Source organism: Melopsittacus undulatus, chromosome 19 (genome assembly GCF_012275295.1).
Source record: "Melopsittacus undulatus isolate bMelUnd1 chromosome 19, bMelUnd1.mat.Z, whole genome shotgun sequence".
Lineage (NCBI taxonomy): Eukaryota > Metazoa > Chordata > Aves > Psittaciformes > Psittaculidae > Melopsittacus > Melopsittacus undulatus.
The window spans coordinates 511,530-529,546 of NC_047545.1; the positions used below are offsets into that span (position 1 = coordinate 511,530).

Sequence of the window (18,017 nt, forward strand, 5' to 3'; positions counted from 1 at the left end):
GCTGTGATCGATGTTTTAGCATCCATCCCTGGAAACAGAGCCTTCCCCTGGGATGTGAGGCTGCTCCCACTCATCCTGGTGCTCGGTGCAGAGAAACTGGCCACTAAAACACCCCCACCAATCGAAAGCTTTAATGTCTTAAACCAAAAATTGCACGGTATAAATAACACAGACAAGTTCAAATAAATAACCCATGGTCCAACACGCACCTCTGATCAAAAGCAATCTGTGACCTGAGGGCAGGGGCTTGTCTTGGCCTGACCCACGTCCCATATAAGCAGCATCAGCATCACAGCACTCAAGTATGAGCTTTGATCTTCCCAACCCAGCTCCAACACTGGGCTGCCTCGTTGCCTCGCTGCCAGCAAAGCTCCCTCCCGCTTAGGGCTCGGCTTTGCCCCTCCCCTGCTGTGTATTTAAACCTCTTTCCTTACTGAAACAATGCTTGGTCTCACACTTTGGGTCCTGCGAACCCTCTGAGGGGTCTGTGAGGTCGAGAAGTGTCACCCCCTTCACTGCTGGCTGTGAAACAAACCCAAAAGGTCCCCACTGAAGCCGCAAAAGGGTGAGGACGAGCCCATGGCGTGTGCCAAGGTGCAGCCCCAATTCTGGCTACTGTGCCCTGTGGTTCACAGGCTCCTCATGAGCCCCCACTTAACACCTATTAAGATCTACAAATGAAGCTGGATTGGAAATGCCATCAACCAGGAGAGGCACAGTGGATCGGGATGCATCCGGCACTGGAGGGGGCCAGGCGCCCGTTGCATTCAGAACAAGGAAAGGAGCATAGGAACTGGGACTCTCCGGTCCATGCTCACTGGCCAGCCCAGCACCGGCTGCGGAGCACTCAGCGCCTGTTACTCAACGGGCTTCACTTTAGCAACGAACAAGGCGGTGGCTTTCTTCAGGAACTCCTCCCTGCTCATGGAGCCGCTGAGCTTCCTCTCCTGCAGCGCCCGGTCCATGGCCAGGGCCAGCCCGTCCGGTCCCAACCGGGAACCAGCCTCTAAGTAGCGCCTGGGCTGCGTGACGTGCCCGAACCCCAGCGCCTCCTCCAGCGCCCGCAGCACCGCCTGGCACACCCGGGCATCGGCAGCGCCGGAGCCGCCGTCCAGGACAGCGAAGAGTGCGTCCGCCTTGGCCGCGAACTCCAGGAGCACGAAGCAGGTGAGGACTCCATAGCGGAACACGTCGAACGGGACGGCCTCGTGGTCGCGGCACCGGACCCGGCGCAGCAGGGCCGCGGCCGCCTCGGCCGGGGCCTCCCCGTGCTGGCAGATGCTCCGGAGCAGCTCGCTGTACAGCCGCCCGTCCACGCCCGCCGCCCGCCGCCGCCCGCCGCCTCCCAGCACCTCGTAGGCCGCGCCGGTGTTGCTGTCGAAGGCCGTCCTGTCGCGACATAACACACACGGAGACACGCGGCCTCAGGCCCGGCCCCGCCCCGAACTACAACTCCCAGCGTGCCCCGCGCCCCGCCTCACCTATGGGAGTGGTGCGCCAGGCTGACGTACCACAGAGCCCGTGCCAGGCGCTGCGGCGGCCCCGTGGGCTCGGCGGCGGCGTCGCCCGTTGCGGCAGGGCCGCCCAGCACCAGGCGCTCGAAGTAGTCGGCCAGGAAGGAGACGGGCTCCTCCGGCCGCGCCTCCAGCACCTTCAGCAGCGCCTCCCGCACCATGGCGGTGACCCCGCTCCGCAGCAGGAACTCCGCCTCGCTGCCCACCGCCTGCCCGCCGCTCGGGGCCGTGCCCGCCCGCCGCTTCTCGTACGCCGCCATCTTGGCTGCGGGCAGCGAAGGCCGGTTCCGCCCGAGAGGGACCTTTCTATGCCGCCATCTTGCTTACTGGCAGCCAATCGGAGGGCTGGAAAGGCAGGCGAGCGAGCCGCTATTGGGGGAGGCGGCTGGGCGCCATCTTGGATGTGGGCAAAGAAGCCGCTGTCCCGGCAGCCATGGCTCCTCCTGCCCTTAGCAACCGGGCGCGCTGCGGACGCTGGTTCCGGGTGCACACAACAACCCTTTATTACAGCCCCCCCACCGGGGCTCCTGGCCCTCCTGTCGCGATAGGCGAGCTCTGTCGCCCCCCTCCCACCGCCATGTGTGCCCCCGAGAGCTGAACCCAGCCCCGCAGCATCCCCGTCCTCCATCACTGCGGACGGCTCCATCCTTCCTCTCCTCCCGTGGGGCCGTCGGGGGTCTCCTCTCTCGCAGGACTCGGGCCGAGCTCCCCCGAGCGGAGCTTCCCGGCAGCGGCGATCAGGGATGGAGCCTTCGGGAGCAGCTCGGAGGGTCCCGGCAGCAGCATCCCACATCCCACATCCCGCATCCCACATCCCACATCCCGCATCCCGCATCCCGCATCCCACCAGCTCCGCGGCCGCCGCTGCGAGCGGGGCAGGCGGGTGACAGCAGGGACGGGTCCGGCTGCGGGTGTCTGCAGGGCTCCTGCTCCTAAGGCAGCTCGTACTGAGAGTGGAATCGCTTCCACAGGCGATGAGCCCCAGCACCGGCCACGATCAGTCCCAGCAGCGACACCGTTGTCCCCGCAGCGACGGCAGGACCCGTGCTGGACGCGTCTGTGAAGACACCAACAGGGGCTCTAGGTGCCAACAGACCCGAACGCGGCACTAACACAAGGCGCTGCAGCCCAGACGCGCTCGACGGGGCGCGCAGGAGGTGTCTGCAGAGCACCACGTACCGTCCAGCACCGCGAGGTGCAGACTGGCCGCACGGGAGCGGGGTCCGAGCAGGATGCATTGGTAGTGGCCCTGGTGCCGGGGCTCGGCGCGGTCCAGCCGCAGCGTGGAGCTGCTGCCCGCCGCCTCCTGCCGGTACTGCGAGAGGGCCACCGGGGTCCGCAGCCAGCGCACGGTGGCGTTGCCTGGACACTGAGCCCGGCACTCGATGCGCAGCTCCCTGCCCCGCGTCCCGGTGGGAGGCAGCGACCAGAGCCGCAGGCTGCAGGCGGGCACCGTGCCCGTGGCTGGATCCAGCCGCTGCATCTCGGCCGTGCCGGGGCCGGGCAGCGGGGAGAGGGTGACCGGATGCTCCCTGCCTGCGGTGGCTCCGGGAGCAGGATGCTCGGTGGCAGCATCAGGCTCCTTCGTTGCGGTGGGACCGTGCGTGGGGATGCTCGGCTCTGCGGTGGCCGCAGCTGTGCTGGGGCTCTGTGTCAGAGCTGGTGCTGGCCAAGGGGGCCCTGTGGCCACCAGCGTAGCTGTGAACAGAGCAGGACACGGGCCTCGCTGCAGCTCCAAGGTGCGACAAATCATCCCCACTACCCACCAGCTCCATCCTCCTCCACCCCATAGATACAGCCCTGGGAAGGGAGAGGACGGGGTATCTGTGGAGCGGGGCAGGAACAGGGACTGCTCCTGTTGCAGCCAAGCAGCACAGAATGATGGGAGCGAAGAGGCAGCCCCTGGCCCCGGGTCCCCATCACTCACCCCCGGCGCTCACCACCACCGATGCTACCCTGGTGAAGGTTTCCTGCCCGACGCTCAGCACCACCTCGCACCTGAACTCCGTCCCTTCCTCCACTTCCTTCCCATCCACCGCCAGCGTGGCCACGATGTCAAACAGCTCCTCCTCGGTCTCGGTGACATCGGGATCTGCCGCCGGCAGCGCCTGGTCCCCTCGGTACCAGGTGAGGAGCAGCCCCGTGTGCGGGTACACGCCATGGGCTGAGCAGCGCAGGCTGAGGGGCTGCCCCGGCACTGGGGCTCGGGGGGCTGCCTCCAACTGCAGCCCCTCCGGCAGTGCTGGGGAAGGAATTCCAGGGTCAAACCATGACTTGTGGCACCGCAGGCTCCGGGTGATGGATGAGCTGGGGAACGCTTACCATAGACCCTCAGCTTGACGGTGCGCTGGTAGTACTGCCCGTGGCAAGCCCCCTGGCAGATCTTGGTGCCCCCCATGGCAACCACGGCGCTGCTGACGTGCAGGATGCTGTGGGTGGGAAAGGAGGTGACGCTCCCCAGGTTGGTGTCCAGCCCCTTCCACTGCACTGTGCCCTCGGCGCAGGCATGGAGGGAGCAGTTCAGCTGCACCGAGCCCCCGTATGGCACCACCGGCTCCTGTGGTGTCACCACCAGCCTGCCCATGGCTTGCCCTGGGCCAGGGAAGAGGGAAAACACTGGATTAGGGATGAGGATGATGTGACAAGGCCAGCGGGATCCTCGTTCCTTGGCTGGCTGAGATGTGGATGGTCACAATCAGGTGCCCCATCACTACAGGGATCAGTGCTGAGGTGACAGCGCTGCTGTCTTTAACTCCCCTGCCTTCACCATTGAGACTTGCCAATACCAAACACCCCTTTCCCTGAGTTCTTACCCCTCACCAGCTCTGCTGCTGCTCTGGCACCTCAGTGATGGGGAGATCCCATCATGGTACCAGAGCAGGGAACCATGGGCAGGGAGGGGGTTAAGGGATCAGGATGCTCCTGGTCCCCCAGCACTCACCTCTGCAGCCCCACAGCAAGCCGAGGAGGAGGAGCAGAGCCGGCTCCATTGCCCACAGCAAGGGCTGCTTTTCCTTCCTTCCTTCCTTCCTTCCCTCCCTCTTTCCAGGGAGTGAATGCTCCTGGTTGGGGTCGTCCCCTTCTGGCTGCCAGCTCCGTCCTCAGCCCTTCTTAAAGCCTTAGGAACCGCCCCCCCGTTCCCCCCCCAGGACCTCCACAGCTTTCCAGCCCAAGGGGTATTTCCAGAGGGAGGGATCTGATCTTCTTCCAAGTCCAGCTCTTGCACAACACAAGGGCTGTGGCAGGGGGGACCTTGCTCTATGAGAGGGGCCCAGGGCCCATGATCAGCATCACCAAATGTGGCTGTCCCAGGGCACATCCCACTGGGACACCCATAGGAACATGGCCTTGGGATGGGGCAGCCTGAGGGATAAACCCAATGAGCCCCAATTGCGGGGTTTGGAAAGGAGGTGACCAGGCCCAGGCTCGGGGGCTGCAGTGTTTGCAAGGATGGGTGATCCTGGTTTTATGGGATAGATGGAGAACATGTCCCCACATGGAAACGTTGATCACCCCATGTTATGTAGCCCCAAGGCCCTGTCTCATCCTCTCCTCGCTCCAACCCAGCAAATGGGAAGAGATGGGCCTGGTTCTGCTCCATCCCATCCTGCCGGGAAGGTGCTGGACATTAACATTCCCAGCCCTGCACCTCCCGTCACAGAAGGTGGGAATTGGGCACAGGACCTGTCCCTTTCCCATGCGGGAACTCTGGAGAGGCAGCTCCGGGCACTGGGCGCGTCGCGCATCCTTTTGGGAAGCCTGGGAGCAAGGGAAGTGCTCAGTAAACAGCTGCTATGGGATCTGCACGCTCAGCTGAAGCTGGTGATTGATGGCTCTGGGGGTTTTGGTCCTTCCACCGTGTTACCAGAGCCAATTCCCGGCATTCCCAAGGCTGCTCCTGTTCCGGTTGTCACCTCCTCCTCTGCTCCCGTTGCCACCAGTGGGCAATGGGACAAGCACCGAGTTCCTTCACTAAGGAAGAGCTTAAAGAGGGGAAACACCATCCTCAAGGAGCGCCCCAAGCCCCTGGGTACCGCTCACTATGGCCCTGCAGCATCCCAATGAGAGCAGAGCACTCAGGGAGCAGCCTTGCAGCTTTCCTGGACCAGTCCCTAGGACATCAATAACCACCAGAGTCCAGCACCTCCTGATGCCCTTCCTGTGGCTCGGGCCCTGCAGAGCACTTGATATGTGTGTCTGGAGCCGATCCCGGCACAGAGGGACCATCAGGCCGCAGCCCCAAGGTGGAAAGAGCAACCTTAGGCACCAGGATGCTCTTCCACCCAACAGGAAACCTCTGAGGTCAGAGCAAAGGGGATGCTGGCTTTCAAGGAGAGGGGGGAAGGTTTTTCCTGGAAGCCAATGGTGCTTCCTCCTGAGGGCAGGAGCAGGGCAGAGTTCAGTCCAGAGGTGCTCCTCAGGAAGCAGAACAGCTCAATGGGGAGAGATGGGACAAGCACAGGATGCCCCAGCCAAGCCCCTCAGGCTGGGGTGGAGCCCTGGGCTGTCAGCACCAGCACTGCTAATGCCCCACACCACAAGTGACAGGGCTGGAGCCATCTGGACTGAAGGGAAGTTTTTCCACATGGTGCAAACCTCGGGAATCTTCCCCTGGGAAGGCAGCTCCCAAACCAGGCTCTGCCCCTCGCCCGCAGCATCCCCAGCACCACCCGCTGCTGCAATCCCTTCCCTCTTCCCTCCAGCGATGCCAAGTGGGATAAGCTGGGGAACCTTTCTCAAGTCAAGATGAAATAAATACAAGAATGAGCTCAAATCCGGAGGAAATCAAGACAAAAGGCAACATCTTGTGGGATGGGGTTTGTGTTTCCAGCTCCTTACGGATATGGGCCATCAGACACAGCTCCCATCCAAGAGCAGACCTGGATGTGTTGACACTTGTGATTATATGGCTCACTCAGTACCATCCTCAACCACCACAAGTGTTTAAGTGGCTAAGATAAGATCTAAACGAAGCCTGACTTGAAATGAAGAGGCTCAAAGGAACTGGGAGCCAGGGACCTGCCCTAGGCTATTGTTGCTCCAGTGGAAGCCTGGAAAGCTAGGGTAGGATCAAGGGGGAAGGTGAATTGGTTCCAAGGTCCTTTTAGCCTTGGTTGAAGGAATAGGTGGAAAGAACTCACTTTGTACCCATAAGAGACACATTTAGGAGGCCTGAAGCATCATCTCGGAAGGCATCTTGGGACCCGAGGGAGAAGGATGAGGACAGAAGAGCTTCAACACAACAGGAAAGCAGCAGTTTAATAAATAATCCACTGGAGGAGGGAGAGATTAGCCAGCTCTAAACACAACCTGAACGGAAAGAAACACAGCTCCCTGTTAGCTTCACAAGAGAGACCCAGAAACGCTCGCGATTGGCAGCTCCCCTCCCCATGCCCATGCTCTTTTCCAAGGTACTAAAGGTGGCAGCAGCCATTCCAGTACAGAGAAAAGAACCCAAACTGGGGAAGGGAAAAGGGACTGGTTTGCTAAATCAATGGTCAAAGAGAAAGCAAAGGCTTAATGGGGTGGGGGGTGGGGGGATTTAGTGCACTAAGATCAGTTTGAACTCACTGAAGGGCAAATGAAGCCAATCCTTGCCTTACTTTTGGGGTGTTGTTGGCCCCAACCTCAAGGTGAAGTGGCTGCAGCCAGCTCCTGGGAATGCTGCTGTGGAGCAGCCGGGCTCAGGCACTTCCCAGCACATGGAAGCAGGTGAAGAAAAGGCTCTTTTAAAAAAGTTGCTTTTTTTTCCATAGAAAGTAACAAAAAACTTGGCAAAACTAACGCTCCGCACGGATCTTCCCAGCTTTCCAGTGGGATGCTGCAGAATTCCCGGCCCTTCGGAATGAGACATTCGTCATTCAGGTCCAGGAATCTCAGCTCCGTCACTGCTTGGCCCGAGGCCTCCTGTGTCCCTTGAAGGCAGAACAGTGGCTGGCTCCCAGCTCCATGCCCGGCGCTGGGGTCGTGTGGAACCAGGGGAAAGGAACTCCAAATCCATGGGAAGGGATCCCTGCCTGCTCCCAGCGCCAGGAACAAGTGCCACAGCGAGCCCTGGCTCTGCAGGCACCGGGCTTGGGGCCCTCTCATGTCCCCTGTGCCATCAGAGCCAAGGTCCAAAGCACCCTGATGGTGCTGTCAGTGTCCTTATGCACATGCTCCACCACGGTGGGACCTTCCATGCAGCCCCCAAGGCACCAGCGACCTGCAGCATCTCCTGGCTCCCAGCTCGGGTGATGAAGTGACCAAAGGCCTCCAGATACACATTGCAGGAGCCGGGGGATGCTGGCATCACTGGAAAGTCGGATGTGGCAGCAGGATGGATGGTGACGGAGCAGGGAAGCTCACCTGGTTCTGTTGGCTGGAGGGGAGGAGAGGCCGGAGGCAGCAGCGGTGCTGGGGGGGAACAGGATTTGTGTCAATAAACTATGCAAGAAAGGACTTTTAAAAATAGAGCTCTCTATACTTATATCATATAAATTACGTTCTTCTTTCCACAACATTCCGCTCTATCCTATGATTCCATCCTACCCCTGGAGCTCCTGGGGCCCCGGAGTGCACGAGGAGGTAACGGCTCCTTGGTACAAATTCACTTGGGTGTGAGGGAAAAACCAACTTCAGCTCATTAGAGGAGAGTGGGAATCAACAGCGGATGTGCTTGGGAAAGCTCTGCTCCGAGAAGGGAATGTGGCATTGAACGGGTCAGGGACTGGATTTCCTTCAGGAAAGCAGCTCACTGTGCACACACAACACGGACATCACCACAATGAGCTTGGGGAAACCGGAATCACTGCAGGTCACTGAGGCTTTGGGCTGCCTCCCTTCTCCATCCCTGCTCTGCTGCCCTCTGCTCCCAGGGAATGGCTCCGACTGCAGGGCCTGGGCAGGGTTAATGTGAAACCAGCTGACAATTCCTCCACTTCAGTGTCCACTTCCAATGAAGAACTGGTCCAGAAAGATCAGGAAGCAGGGAGGAGAGCATGAGCCCAGCCCAGTGCAGGCAGTGGCTCCAAGCTGTTCCTATCTGACAGGGATTAAATTCCATCTACATGGAATTGCAGCTCTTGATCTACCCAATGCCACCACCACCAAGCGTGCGGAAGAGCTTGGATCCCAAATGCACCCTGGAGCAGGAGACAGGCAGTGCTCTCCCAGGCTTGTGCCAGCAGGACCTGGCTCTCCATGATCATCCCGTTGGGTTTCCCATTAAACCCACTGCTGCAGAGGCCCAGCACAGCCACTGCCACCCATTTGCAAAGAGCCAGGACATGGAGCCAATGCCCCCTCCCTCCTGGCCTTCTTCCCCTGGGAGCCCTGTCCCAGCCGGATGGAGGGATCCCAGCCTGACAACAGCTCTCACACAGCTCCTGCTCCAAGTCAAGGAGCTGCTCTTCTCCCAAAGCAGAGGTTCCAATTCCATTTGTCAACCAAACAAGCGCCTTCACGGCAGGCTCACAAACATTCCATGGATTCCCAACCTCGACGTTCACATCAACGGCAAATGATCACCTTCAGGAGCTTCTGGACTGAGAAAGAACAAGAGCTGCAGTTGGTATCTGGGTTTAATATCGGATGGCAAGAGCCTGAGGGGAAAAAGCCACGTGCTTTATGGAAGTGCTCAGGATGAACAGCTCCTTCTCTGGCCTTTCCCTCAAAGCTTTCGCAAGTGCTTCATGGGGTTGAGTTGCTTCTCCAGCCTCTCAGAGAGCTGCTATTTCCTGATCACCCCTTAGAGTGCCTGAGAAACCAGCTCTGAAGAATCCTCCTACCAAGACAGGGTAACAGGAAAAAGCCAAAGGGGAACACAAACCTCATCGACCACCTCAGCACCCAGCACTCATGGGGATGCCCTTCCCTCTCTCATTCACCTCTGTGCAACATCTCTTCATCAGAACATCAAGTCAGTAGATTTGGGGGGGTGGGATCTAAGCTTCACCCGGGCCAACCAAGGTGAATTCATTGGCTCCAAGTAGCGAGGGGCAGCTCAGGCCTGACCACACCATCTGCTCTTCACCCCAGTGCATGGCCCTGCTTGCTGCTGCCCACAGGTGAGCTGTGATGGGACCGGTTCCACCAGGGGATGGGGCATGGAGCTGATGCGTTGGTTTATACCAGCTGCCAAGGCCCTTAGTTCACACCAGAACAAAGCCAACGCTTGCTCCTTCGGTTTTCCTTGGTGAGTTGAGGATTTGGCAGGGCACACCTCGAAGTTCAGTGCTCATGGAAAAGGGCAGCATTGCCTTCAGGAACTATCCCTTCCCACGGAGCGGTTCAGTATCTCCCCTTCCTATCAGCACCAGACGATACAACTCTGGTTCTGCACCAGCTGAGGGTGTATTTGGCTTGAAGGGAAACCTCCTCCCTTCCCATTAGCTGTTAGTGGCACAGTCTCACCTCGCTTCTTCTCTCTCCCCACCCTGTCTCTCTCTCCCTGAACTCCCACTGGCTGAGTCCATCCTTGGCCTGGGGTCCAGATGTGAGCCAGGTCCTTCTCTCCCGGCCTCATACGCTGCTGTCCTCGAGCAGGGGCTCTTTGCCATCCGACCCACCAGCCTGAGGGCTGTGGGTATGGGTCTGGGCTCCGTTACTGTGCTTCTTGTGGCTGCCTGATCTCAGTGCAAGGTTGTGTTCTGGAATGAACAAGGCCACCAGGAGCGACAGCAGGACAGAACAAGCCCCGAACAGGAAGGGAGGCCCTGGGATGATGCTGCTCTGTAGGAAGAAACAGAGGAATGGTTAATGCTCAAGCATAAGGGGAAAGCAGCCTAAAAGGAAAGACAAAGCTGAACAGTTACCTCATCCGTAGGGTTGGCCATGTTGGGTTTGGAGGCCTTACCCAGAGTTTCCACCTCAGCCATTTCATTCAGCTCCACGTGGAAGAGATAGAAGACGAAGCCATAGAGTGCCGGGCCCAGGCCATTACACAGACCCCGAATCCCAGTGATCATCCCCTGCACCACACCTGGGGACAGAGCAGGGAGAGGAAGATCTTCCTCCAGCTGCTTGTGCTACTTGAGGATGCTTCTGTAACTAAAGACAAGGCTCAAACATCCAGGTCTGGATGGACACGGACCCCACAGAGGAAGCAGTGAGCGGGTGATGAGCTTTGCTCACCCAGCGTTTGGCTGGAGAATAAAAGGGGCTTGGGCCCATCAAACACTGGAACTGAAGGCAGCCAAGTCTGAGGCCTCAGGGCTGAACCATGAAGCTTAAGCAGCAGGCTCCTCGTCTACCTCAGAGAACACTCCCTCCCAGAGCATCAATACAACTCAGAACAAGACATTCCACAGCTAGGGCAGGTTCCTGGCCATCCCTCCACCACTACCTCCACCACAGTCAGTGCAGGCTCCTGCTGGGATGAACTCACCCTGTTGGTCAGGGTCTGCGTTCCGAGACACCATGGCGCTGATGGCTGGGAAGGTGATGCTGGACATGGCAGCCACAGCTCCTGCAGCCCACATCATCCTGGGGGACAGAGGCAGTGGTGAGGAGGCAGGAGCTGAGGCAGCAGCACAGCATCACCCTCCAGAGAGGGCACAGGCAGCTGCCACAGAGCCACGAGACAAACAGGAGCCAATTCTTACCAAGGCTGTGATCCGAAGCCGTACCAGGCAAGCTGGAGGATCTGGAAGCCCAGTCCCAGCAGGATGGTGTTCTTATTTCCTATGGAACGCATGAGAATTCCCAACACCACTGTCTGGAAAGGAAAACAGGTGCTTTAAAAGGAAGTGCAAAGAAGGATGCAAGCACTGGAAGGCAAGAGGATGGGAATCTGAGGGAACACAACACCGACTCCTCCACGCCAGTAACACCATGTGAGACCCCAGCACATCCCATGGCACAGCCCAGCCTAAGGGACTTCCACTTGTCAGCCACTTTGGACATTCCTATAACCAGAGTGCAAGAGCTAAGAGAGAAACTGGTGCTCACCTGAGCCAGGATGGAGAGAATTCCAACAACCCCAATGAAGGCTGCCACTGTCTCTGAGGAAAACCCAATGACCTGTGAAAACACCACAGAGGGACTGTTCAGGCGATCTGGGCTCTATGGGGCCAGCCAGCCCACCAGGCTCACCAGTGTTTGCTGACACTGCTCAGCAGGTACCTAAGTATCAATGAACGATCCCTTCCTCCAGCCCCTGCTCCTGCAGGAATCAACTGGAAGATTTTCCCCTGCATGGCACTGAGGCCTCGTCTCCATGGGGTGTGAACCCTTGCAGGGCCGGTGCCTGCAGCCCTGCCCTGGGCAGCCTGTTCCAATGCCTGAGCACCCTGTGGGGCAGGAATTGTTCCTCAGCTCCATCTGAACCTGCCCTGGTGCAGCTTGAGGCCAGTTCCTCTTGTCCCATCCCTTGTTCCTTGGGAGCAGAGCCCAGCCCCTCCTGGCTCCATCCTCCTGCAGGCACTTGCAGGGAGCCATCAGGTCCCCCCTGAGCCTTCTCTTCTCCATCTGAACCCCCAGGTCCCTCAGCCGTTCCCCATCTCTCTTGTGCTCCAGGCCCTGCTCCAGCTCCATTGCCCTGCTCTGGCCCCATCCAGCACCTCAAGGTCTCTCTTGTAGTGAGGAGCCCAGAGCTGAACACAGGATTCAAGGTGCAGCCTCCCCAGTGCTCAGTGCAGGGGCACAATCCCTGCCCTGGCCCTGCTGCCGCACTGGTGCTGATCCAGGCCAGGATGCTGGGGGCTTCCTGCCTGCCTGGGCACAAGCTGCTCATGTTGGGATCTCCTGCATTCAGAGCCTCACATCATGGCAAGAGACTGACCTGTCGCAGGTACAGGAAAAAGCTGGAATACTGGCCGGCTTCGGGAAGGTAGGACAGAAAGACAGTGATGCAGATGAGCAGCACTGTAGAATCCTGACCCACTTTCCGCAAGGACTGTAGGGAAGAAGAGTGGGAAATGACATCAATTAAAAGAAAAAAGGAGAGTAAACATCATGAACTATTCTCCAGGTGCAGAGACAGCAAAAGCAAGTGCTTGAGTCACCAGCTTACAGCTGGGAAGTGAAACCAGAGCAGCATCCTGGAGGAAGATGCAACCAGTGCCACAACACACCAGCCTGAGGTACCGATGTCCAACAGCACCAACTCACACCCTACACTGAGAGCTTTTGACCTTCCTGCTTCCTAGATTTAGCCAAGTGCTTTGGATCAGAACTGCCTTTTCCTGAGCCAGTAAAGGTGCACTGCAAAACTCCTCATCCTTAGTAAAGGTCCTGAGAAGACAGAACACAAAGGACTTCTGATACAGAACTACTGCTGAATAATGGAACTCGTATTCAAACAACTGTGGTATGTTTCCACTGAAGAAATGCTCTTGCTCTGGGACATCTGGAGCTGCTTTTACATGGTTTGTAGCTCCAGGGAAAGGGTTGGAAGCTGCTGGACAGCTTTATGGATGTGCAATCTGGAGACGGTACCTTCAACAAGGTTAATCTGATCCTCACATCCTCCCCCTTTTGTGGAATGCATCTTCCTTTTGGGAGAGATTAGCAGAACTGAAGCAAAGAGAAGGACAAACATGGAAAAGCAGCAGCAAAATGACTTACAGCAAAGGGGTCTGCTTGTTCCCAAGAGATTGGAGCTCCCCAGGAGACCGGGCGCATCTCCTCCGGCAGCGACTCCGGCACTGCCAGCAGGATGAAGGCAATATCCAGCAATGCTACACCTGAAGCCAGCACAACCACCAACGTGTCCCCATAGGCCTGGGAGAGGTACGCCCCGATGGCTGGGCTCGTGACCAGACTGGCAGCAAACGTGGCTGACACCTAGAAGCAGAGAACAGGAATCCAGCTTCTCCTTCCTAGAGCCTGTTTTCTCCTCTTGTGTAAACCCAGGGCAGGAGTTCTGCCACCTTTGATGGAGACGATTCCATGTAAAAGACAGAAAGGTGACGTGTTCTCTGGGTGCAATCTAACAAAGGGAAATGGAAGCTGTCCTAATAATTCAGGAACTCTATAGAAGGGGCACAATCCCAGCCTGGCTTGGAGAAGCTCCTGACCAGGCTGGTTTACAGGCTCAGCAACAATACAACCAGTATTCACACTGTAAACAAGCATACAAGTGTTCACAACCCATACAGATGAGGCCCTCAGTGCCATGGGTTAACGGTAGCCTTGGCAGTGCTGGGGAATGGTTGGACTTGATGAGCTTAAAGGGTCTTTGCCAACCAAGTTGATTCTATGATTTGAAGCCCTCTCCCTCAGTGCTAAATCACCCACAGAGCAAATGGGAGACTGTGCTATAGTGAAGCACATATCATCTGCTTACTGATACTGTCCTTGGCTTGACAATCAATCTCCCACCCTCATTTTGTATCTCTCCTACCTGCAAAGCCCCGAGTATTGCTTCCAAGAGACAAGGCAGTTGTGCAGCTCCTTACCAAGCCATACGCCGTGCTGCGTTCATGCTCCTGGGTGATATCAGCAACATAGGCAAAGATCACAGAGAAGGTGACAGCAAAGACTCCAGACATGGAAATGACAGCAAAATACCACCTGAAAGAGGCCGTGCCACAGAGTTAGGGAGTAACCTCACCCCGGTGCACAGCTCCTGCAGGCCCTGCTCTTTCACTGCACTGCACACTGAGCTGCAGTCTGGTGGCCCAAAAATAGTCACAATGGGCCTGTCAGGAGAATGGGCACCAGGAAAGACTCTTCCTAACACTGAAGCCTCTGGTAGAACCAGGCAAGTGAAAGAGTCTCTAGGCTGAGCATCATTCCCCACTGGACAATTCCATCATCCTCAAATGCAACACCCACAAATCCCCCATCGTTCTGTCTCGTGCTTGTTCCTCTCCTCAGAACCCCTTGGTTACAACAGGAACACACTCACCACGGACTGATCTTCATAAGGGGAATTGGAGCACAGGTGAAGAAGACAGTGAGGAGGAGGAAAGATTTCCTGCCCCAGACATCAGAGAGAGCACCAATCAGTGGGGCACTTAGAAAAGAAAGCAGACCCTAAGAAAGACAGGGTGACAGAGACAAATCTCTCAGTCAAATTCTGATTGTCCATAGCAAGAGCTTCTGACAACACTAAGCTAACAGGGTGAGGAGACAACCCAGTCCTATTCCCTGCAAGCAGGCGATCACAGAACCCTTTCTTAAACTGCTCACATCCTTTTAAGGATCAAAACCTACCCTCAGGCAGCTCAGTGCTGCTAAACCCTCCTGTTCTCTGTGACTGCTCTGCCTGCGGCTGTGGTCACCCCCAGGCATGAGGAGCTGCTCACCAGTACCTAAAAAGATGTTGGCACAGCTCCATCCCATGAACATCTGCTGCAGTTCCAGGGAAAGCTTTCTCTTTTAGATGGAGACATGACAGACCTGACGAGATGCCAAGGCCATTAAGCACAAAGAAAACTGTTCCATGCCTTTCCAACTGGAGACAGGCAGGGAAGAGCCTTCGTGTGTGTGTGGAAGTGCTCAGCTCTCATGGAACCAAACCTCCCCAAGACCCTCTTGCCAGAGCCAGGGTCTAACAGGCTGGTTTGCAATGTTCCCAAGTGCTTGGTCCTTATAGTTACCTCCAATTCTACTTTGGGAATGCTGGTCTAGTCTAAACCCGTGCCGTGGCACACTCCCCACCTTCTGTCAGGGAGAGCCCACTGAGGCCTATTCCAATTCCTATTTCTGCTAAGTCCAGGTGTCATTGGTTTTTCATGTTGTTACACTCCAGAACACGGATCCAGGGCTGATCTCATGCTGACTGCAGTGTTTGCAGCTGAGACACACAGCTCCTATAGCCCCAAACCCAGGCTGACAGGCAGCAGGCTGTTAATACTGCTCAGTAAAATCAACTGCACCAAATACCCAACATCCACGCTTTGTTGACTCTTCATTTTGCTTTTGGTTTGCCAGTAGCACCCCAAACTGGCAGGGGGCTGGAATGAGATGATCTTAAGGTCCTTTCCAACCTAAACTATGATTCTCTGAACATGTATTTAGTCTAGGTCATGCTTTGCCTAGAAAGGTTGGGCCAGATGATCCATGAGGTCCCTTTCAACCAGGTATTCTGTGCTTCTATCATCTGTCAAACACTGGCTGACATCAGCAAGGCCACATGGATTATCACGGCTTGCTACTTCTTGCCCTGATCCCAGGTTCAGATGGAAGCCTGGAAGGAATATTCCTTACCTTGACTCCATGAATCAGGCCGTTCATCAAGAATGTATGCTGAGGGAAAGTCTGGTGTAACACCTAGAGAAAACAAAACCAAAGCCACAGAGCTAGCAGCTTGTGCAAAGCAGGGAGAAGCCTGGAATATTCTTCCCTGTGAGGGTAGTGGGACAGTGGCACAGGGTGCCCAGAGGAGCTGTGGCTGCCCCATCCCTGGCAGTGCTCAAGGCCAGGTTGAATGGGGCTTGGAACAACCTGGTCTAGTGGAAGGGGTCCCTGCCCATGGCAGGGGCTGGAGCTGGATGAGCTTTAAGGTCCCTTCCACCCCAAAGCATTCCATGATAACCAAAGACTCCCTTTGCATATTTACCTAGAAATCAGAGATCAGGTAAAAAATACACCTGGCAATTACACTTCAAGGTGTGCTGCTGATCGACCATCAGAAACTGAAGAAGCTGAGAGATGCCCCTCAGGAGTTTACAGCTCCTCAACTAAAGGCTTAAATATCCAAGATGATATTTTCAGTTGCTTTATTAAAGCTCTCTCTCTACACTTCACTTTATGGCTTCCTGTATTAATCACCCCTCAGTCAATCCCAGACGAGTTCACTGGCTCTCCAGCAGGAGCATGACTTGGCATCATAAAGAACTGCCAGGAAATTGTCTCTGTGCTTTGATGCCCCAGAGAACGACAGTGGCAGTTCAACAGAAATCTCTTTTATCCCTAAATAAGCCTTCAAACCTCTAACTTGTGCTTTGCTCCAAGTTTAGCTACAATAAGCATGAAAAGCATTGCCCAGCTCCATAAACCAATCACTGTTGCTGCAGCTTTCCCAGGTACAAACCATTACATCTTGGTTTCTACCCCTCAAGTTCCAAAGGCTCTGTGTGATAAGATCATTACCCAGGATGGTTTCTTGTCCACAAGAAGCAGGATTATCCCCAGAGAGACTCACTCACCGTTAGCATTGGTGTGGTCAGCAGCCCCCAGGCAAAGAACTCCAGGAAGATCACCACCACGGCGTGGTACACGCTGGGCTCTCCAATGCCCTGTCGCTGCAAAACAAGAGCTCCATGAGTAACACAAGCACGTGTATCCCAGTCCAGGATAGATCTGGACACTGGAGCATCATTAGGATCATGGAATGGTTTGGGTTGGAAGGGACCTTAAAGCTCATCCAATCCACGGGCAGGGACCCCTTCCACTGGAGCAGCTGCTCCAAGCCCCTGTGTCCAACCTGGCCTTGAGCACTGCCAGGGACGGGGCAGCCTCAGCACCCTCACGGTAACAGCTGCTGCTCCCCGCACCACCGGCCCTCACTGGAGGTGCCTGCTCCACAGGGGCCCTCACCCCGCGGCCCGGCCCCTCCACAGCTGGCACCGGCACCGGCGAGCACCGCAGGACCGGCGGCGATCCCGAGGCCTGTCCGGAGCACAGCAGCCCCCGCCCCGAGCGAGGCCCGAGCCGCCCCCCCCCGCTCCCCGGTGCCGCTGTGCCCCCCGCTCACGCCGGCCCCGTCGCGGATGACGATCTTCTTGGCCAGCAGCACGCTGCGGTTGAGCCGCTTCTTCTTCTTCTTCTCGCCGGTCATGGCGCCGCCGGGCCGCTGCCGTCCGCCGGCCTCCGCCCCATCGCCCCTGCGCCGAGCCGAGCCGGGGCCCGGGCACAGACCCGCACCGGGCCCGGGGACCGGGCGGCGGCGGCGGCGTCGGGATGGCCCCGCCCACAGGCCCCGTCACCCAGGCGACGGCGCTGACGGGCACTTCCGGTGGGACGCACCTTCACATCCTATTGGCTGCTCCGCCCTTTCCCCGGCGGCCGAGCGCGTCGTTGATTGGCTGGGAGGAGGCAGAGGGAGGAGGTGGGCGGGACTTACAGCCGCCCCGGCGGGGCGCGGGGCATGGCGGGATGCGCCGGTCCTGCCCCGGGGCGGTGGCACCGGGAGCGGCTCCTCCCGCGGGTGCCGTCGGGGCCGCGGGCACGGGGTTTCCATAGCGCTGCGCAGGGGCCCGGTCCCCTCCGCTCTCCCGGTGTCCCGGCCGGAGGCTGCCACAACCGGTCCCTTCCCCGCCCCACCGAGAGGTGGCGGGGAGCAGCCGGGCCTGGGGCTCGGCCCCGCCCGCGCTCCCCTCCCGTTATTGTTCCCCCCAAAGCTGCGGGGTGACCCCGAGTGCGGGCACCGGAGAGCGGAGCTGGCGTGAACCGGGGCCCGCGGCCGCCTGCGAACCGATGCGGAACGGGCAGCGGGGAGGGACCCGGGGCCTTTCCTAGGGTCGCCCCTTGGAACGGGCACCCGGAGCCGCCCGCACCGGGAGCCCCATCAGAGACCCCCCCCCCCCCCCAGGGGTCGGTGGAGCCAGGGCTCGTTCCGGTGCTCTGCGTCAG

At 57.9% G+C, this 18,017-nt stretch overlaps 3 protein-coding genes across 3 annotated transcripts; all 3 read right to left on the reverse strand.

The window, feature by feature from the left end:
- Nucleotides 1-116: 116 nt before the first annotated feature.
- TPGS1 (tubulin polyglutamylase complex subunit 1) lies at nucleotides 117-1,793 on the reverse strand. The gene is made up of 2 exons (XM_034070763.1): nucleotides 1,482-1,793; nucleotides 117-1,389 (listed from the first exon to the last, which is right to left on the reverse strand). The coding sequence occupies exons 1-2, from the start codon at nucleotides 1,772-1,774 to the stop codon at nucleotides 858-860; spliced, it is 825 nt and encodes a 274-aa protein (XP_033926654.1). The 5' UTR covers nucleotides 1,775-1,793; the 3' UTR covers nucleotides 117-857.
- A 549-nt stretch (nucleotides 1,794-2,342) lies between these two features.
- Nucleotides 2,343-4,513, reverse strand: MADCAM1 (mucosal vascular addressin cell adhesion molecule 1). Its single transcript, XM_005140209.3, has 5 exons — nucleotides 4,456-4,513; nucleotides 3,837-4,106; nucleotides 3,442-3,756; nucleotides 2,694-3,212; nucleotides 2,343-2,571 (listed from the first exon to the last, which is right to left on the reverse strand). Exons 1-5 carry the CDS (start codon nucleotides 4,502-4,504, stop codon nucleotides 2,447-2,449), a joined length of 1,278 nt encoding a protein of 425 aa, XP_005140266.2. The 5' UTR covers nucleotides 4,505-4,513; the 3' UTR covers nucleotides 2,343-2,446.
- A 2,234-nt stretch (nucleotides 4,514-6,747) lies between these two features.
- LOC101870867 (hippocampus abundant transcript 1 protein-like) lies at nucleotides 6,748-17,325 on the reverse strand. The gene is made up of 12 exons (XM_034070741.1): nucleotides 17,140-17,325; nucleotides 16,592-16,687; nucleotides 15,651-15,713; nucleotides 14,347-14,474; nucleotides 13,895-14,009; nucleotides 13,062-13,280; nucleotides 12,277-12,390; nucleotides 11,445-11,516; nucleotides 11,099-11,211; nucleotides 10,882-10,979; nucleotides 10,310-10,476; nucleotides 6,748-10,226 (listed from the first exon to the last, which is right to left on the reverse strand). The coding sequence occupies exons 1-12, from the start codon at nucleotides 17,221-17,223 to the stop codon at nucleotides 10,017-10,019; spliced, it is 1,479 nt and encodes a 492-aa protein (XP_033926632.1). The 5' UTR covers nucleotides 17,224-17,325; the 3' UTR covers nucleotides 6,748-10,016.
- Nucleotides 17,326-18,017: the final 692 nt, after the last annotated feature.

Bases quoted from the DNA above. Each gene is read 5' to 3' on its own strand.
- MADCAM1 (XM_005140209.3), bottom strand. From the start codon at position 4,504: ATGGAGCCGGCTCTGCTCCTCCTCCTCGGCTTGCTGTGGGGCTGCAGA. The intron at 3,213-3,441 runs GTGAGTGATGGG...CTCTGTTCACAG, and splicing joins GGTGGTGGTGAGCGCCGGGG to CTACGCTGGTGGCCACAGGG. The intron at 2,572-2,693 runs GTACGTGGTGCT...GTGTCTTCACAG, and splicing joins GCACCTCGCGGTGCTGGACG to ACGCGTCCAGCACGGGTCCT.
- TPGS1 (XM_034070763.1), bottom strand. From the start codon at position 1,774: ATGGCGGCGTACGAGAAGCGGCGGGCGGGCACGGCCCCGAGCGGCGGG. The intron at 1,390-1,481 runs GTGAGGCGGGGC...ATGTCGCGACAG, and splicing joins CTGGCGCACCACTCCCATAG to GACGGCCTTCGACAGCAACA.
- LOC101870867 (XM_034070741.1), bottom strand. From the start codon at position 17,223: ATGACCGGCGAGAAGAAGAAGAAGAAGCGGCTCAACCGCAGCGTGCTG. The intron at 14,010-14,346 runs GTGAGTGTGTTC...GGCCTCTTTCAG, and splicing joins CTTATGAAGATCAGTCCGTG to GTGGTATTTTGCTGTCATTT. The intron at 12,391-13,061 runs GTAAGTCATTTT...TCTTCCCTACAG, and splicing joins AACAAGCAGACCCCTTTGCT to TCCTTGCGGAAAGTGGGTCA.